The following is a 4270-nucleotide window of genomic DNA, read 5'->3' as shown; positions in this document are numbered from 1 at the left end:
GTGGGCCCTCCTCGGTGTTAGCTTCTCCTACATAATGGTCTATCTAGTTTGCCGTTGTTAGCGTTTGCACTTCTACATCAATGACTTCTCAGTCGTTACTTCTATAAACTAATGTGTTACATTCCTGGCGTTCGGTTTTTTGAAAAAAACAACAAGCATTGCAATTTAAATCCGAACTCATTCTACACCCTGAGAATAGAAAACAAACTCAGATGTAAACTACACATATCACGATTGCACGCATGCATGTTTAAGTTAGGATATTCCCATATTCTTTTCCTGATTTTTACCATAAATTTGGGAGCTGTTCCCAGTTTTGGTTCTCTTTCGATGAAGAGCATCCAATGTTGAGTTGTACCCCACCGCCCCAAACCCCGACGGAGCTCGCGAAAATAGGACCAAACTGCAAAAAGTGCCGCGGCTGCTATTCAAACCCGACCGAAAAGACCCCTTCTCCCCCTCATCGGCCTCACCACCGAACGCGAAGCAAACCGGCGTCGAGTCCGCCCTCGCCGGCCCACTGTTGATAATCAATCTGTCCCTCTGACCAGTCGGCCCCACACCTGCCCGTGCCAAGCTTAACTGCGACCGCTGTCTTCAAGCCCACACAAATCAACAACACACACTCCCACTCCCACTCCCACTCCCACGCTGACACCTACCTAGGTGCCGCGCCGCCGGGACCCCAGCCTCGCCGTCTCCGGCGGCGTGCTCCCAGATCTCGACTCGACGGTCCGTCTCTGCTCCGCGCGGAATCGACTGACGGGGGCGGGAGGCCAGCGTCGTCCGCAGCTGATTCGGGATGGGCGGCAGCAGCACCAGCACCTTCGTCATCAGGTGGATCAACTTCCTCACCATGGTCAGTCAGCTTCCCTTCCTCTCCTCGCCCCCCTTTTCCTAGCTGCTTCCCGATGGCCGACCCGTCTTGAAGTTTTCAGTGAAGAGCACTATTAGATACTACTAGATGGATTCGCCAGTTCTTGATTTGATTTGTTCCCGTTCCATCTGGTCTCTTTGCTCAGCGGTGCCCCTCTGTTGAGCTTGAGCTGTGCCGCATCGTTATCCAGTTATCCCAGTGCATGTATTTATCGCTTCTTCACCATTCTTGGCATCTTTCGTTTGGAACTCTTTGTTTACAATTTAATGCCAAGGCATGCAGCTAGGGATCCGCACATCATGATGCTCCTCATGCTCTTTGTTGAACAGATACTGGCGATACTTGTGGTGGGTTTTGGGTTCTGGATGAGCACCCACAATGACGAGTGCCGACGGTCACTGACGATCCCTGTCATGGGTCTTGGAGGAGTCATTTTTCTCATGTATGCGTCCATGGAATTTTATCTATTATTCCCACCACGTTAGTACTCATGCTCCGAATTGACATGGTTCAGTGCCGATGCTGCAGGTCGCTGGCGGGATTCGTGGGTGCTTGGAAGAACATTTCCTGCTTGCTTTGGACAGTATCCTTTTTGTGGCATCTGATGCATAAACTATTAAACTTACGGCGGCATGAGTGCTGGTTGGTGCTGCTGATGTTGTCTGCTCTCTTGATATCCTTGGGGTTATTTGTCGCCTTGACATGTGGGTATCTAGTATCTAATAATGCTGTTCGTGGTCCTGGTGGCAATCATGGTCTTCACAGTGCTTGCGTAAGTTCCTGTGATTCATTTGGGATAGCACTAGCACAACCTTTCCAGTTGGTGGCAATCATTGTGTACTTTTTATTTGAAAATTAGCTGCGGTGTGCACTGATTGGTTGATGGAATTAAATCCTGGTGCAAGTTCAGTGGTTAATCATCAATTGACTTCATAACTGACTTTAGTGGTTGCAAGTTGTGTTAACACACCTTGCCATGTACTTCTTCAGGTTTATCATTACAAATACTGGAACTGGTCATGCTGTCCCTGGGTCCAGGTATGTGACTATATGTCACTAATGTTTATACAACTAGATGATTCCCCACTCGTTTGCTGCAGGAAAAGCTCAAAGACATGTACTTCCTCCGTTCCGAATTACTTGTCTTGGATTTGTCTAGATACGGATGTATCTAGACTCATTTTAGTGCTAGATACCTCCGTATCTAGACAAATCTAAGACAAGTAATTCGGAACGGAGGGAGTAGCTATGAAATATTGTTACTGCACCGCAAACATAAATTGTGTTAAAGATGAGTTCAGTATCTATTGCATGTCACGCCTTATCCACTTCCTCTTTTCACTTTTTAATCCAAATACCAATAATCAATATGTAGGGCCAACTCTAATCGATTCTCCACACCACATGCATGAGATGGCAGGTCATGACATGACAAACATGCATTACCCGCTGATGTGGCATCCTTGCATGCTTAGGAAAAAAATAGGTAGTGGGTGAAAACTATTTAGGAATACAGGACGATTGAAATGCCGATTTGATAAGTCGAAGTAATATATCACTATTTGTCCTAAAAGTTGCACTATGTGGCTGCGATGCAGTTTTGTTGATATATGCACAGTCGGAAACGGTTTGGTACTGCCTGATCGTCATTACATGAACTGTGAATGAAATTTCTTTCTGTAATGGAACACATTGCATGCATATGGTTCTGTGGTGTCATTTCTCATGTTCTATACAGCTATAAAGAGTATCGTCTTCAGGACTACAGTTCTTGGTTCGTCAAACAGGCATGCCCCAACTCTTTCTTTGGAAAGTTTCTTTCATTAGTGCAGATAATTCACAATATGCTGGTATAACTCGATTTGTTTATTTTAAATCAAGCTCAATGACACTGATAAATGGACTCATCTGAGAAGTTGCCTTGTGAAGTCGGATGATTGCAATAGCTTGTCAAAAAGATATAAGGTCTATTCTCCTTTTCTGCGCATCCTATTTTATCTGATGCGATGTCCTTTCTCCGTGTGTGACCATTCCTTTTGTGGCGATCTTAGTAATACCGTTTGATTTCATGCAGACTCTAAAACAATACAAGCTCGCTGATTTGACTCCCATTGAGTCTGGCTGTTGCCGCCCACCAGCGGAGTATGTCCCCTGTTATCTTCCAGTGTATTTTGAACGTGCAGTTGCTCTCATCAGAGTTTAACATGGTTATCGTATTTTTCTGAACATTGTCAGGTGTGGATATCCAGCTTTGAATGCTTCCAATTTTGATCTGAGCTACCATCCGGTGAGCACAAACGTCGACTGCAAACTGTACAAAAATGATCGGTCCCTCAGGTGCTATGACTGTAATTCTTGCAAGTAAGCTATCCCATCTCCTATCCCACCTTCAAAATACGTAACCTTACTAGAATGTTCGTGCTTATGTGAAACTTTTGCTTCCAGAGCTGGGGTTGCACAATACATGAAGACAGAGTGGCGGGTGGTTGCCATCTTCAATGTGATATTGTTTGTCATTTTGGTAAGCTTAAAGTTCCCTGAAATATAGCTCATATACTCGTTGTCAGCAATAAATTGATCCATCTCTATCTGCTATCTTGACTTTCTTATATTTGTATGGGTTTGTTTTCGGCCAGTCATTCGTGTACTTTGTTGGCTGCTGCGCACGTCGACATGCTGGAGGTAGCGATTCTAAAGTTCCTGGAAGATGACGGTGTCACAGCAGGCGTTAGCTTTGCCGTCCCTTGTAATAAGATTGTTCCAGTAAAGTTGATGAAATGGAATGCCCAAGGCTTCTGTACTGTGGGTGACTTTCTTTGTTCCAGTTGTATTGTGAACATCTGTGAAAAAGAACGTCCGACAATCTTCTGAAATACAGCCCGATGATCTTGCACAATGGGCTTTGTACCATCAAGTCGAGAATAAGCCATTCAATTTGCCCAATTGCTGGATAAAATTGAATGAGAAACCTAAGTGGCAAACCGTCCTTGAGGACATTGAAAGTGATACGAAGATGAAAAAAACCCTATGGGTCTAGCTCCAATCAATTAATTGGATGGGATGACGAAGAACAAAAAAATGGTGAGGCCGCCACCGTGCTAAAGAGGAACCGACGAGTGATGGGAAACAAGTGGGATAAGGACAGGATCACGCGTGATGGTGTGACAAGCGAAATGTTTGAAGGAGGCGAAGGTGGAGAAGTACAGGCTCTTTGTAAACGTGCAAAGGGAGAGGATGGAGTTCGACCAAGTGAGGTTGAACATGAAGAAGGACAAAATAGAATTGGAGAGGTAAGAGAATATTGCAAAATGGGAGCTTTAAAGACGACGACATTGGATGGAATTGTATGTGTGTGTGTGTGAGAGAGAGAGAGAGAGAGAGAGAGAGAGGGAG

The 4270-nt window shown here is 45.0% G+C and overlaps 1 protein-coding gene across 1 annotated transcript; it reads left to right on the top strand.

Moving 5' to 3' along the window:
• Positions 1-449: 449 nt before the first annotated feature.
• On the top strand, positions 450-3787 carry LOC119271038 (tetraspanin-10-like). Its single transcript, XM_037553010.1, has 11 exons — positions 450-859; positions 1207-1319; positions 1406-1460; positions 1594-1649; positions 1868-1915; positions 2616-2664; positions 2759-2842; positions 2952-3019; positions 3113-3238; positions 3323-3398; positions 3514-3787. The coding sequence occupies exons 1-11, from the start codon at positions 803-805 to the stop codon at positions 3586-3588; spliced, it is 807 nt and encodes a 268-aa protein (XP_037408907.1). The 5' UTR covers positions 450-802; the 3' UTR covers positions 3589-3787.
• Positions 3788-4270: the final 483 nt, after the last annotated feature.

The sequence above is a fragment of the Triticum dicoccoides genome, chromosome 1A, assembly GCF_002162155.2.
Source record: "Triticum dicoccoides isolate Atlit2015 ecotype Zavitan chromosome 1A, WEW_v2.0, whole genome shotgun sequence".
Classification (NCBI taxonomy): domain Eukaryota; kingdom Viridiplantae; phylum Streptophyta; class Magnoliopsida; order Poales; family Poaceae; genus Triticum; species Triticum dicoccoides.
Note: the sequence above shows the minus strand (reverse complement) of the source record. Positions and strands in the feature narration are given on the sequence as shown.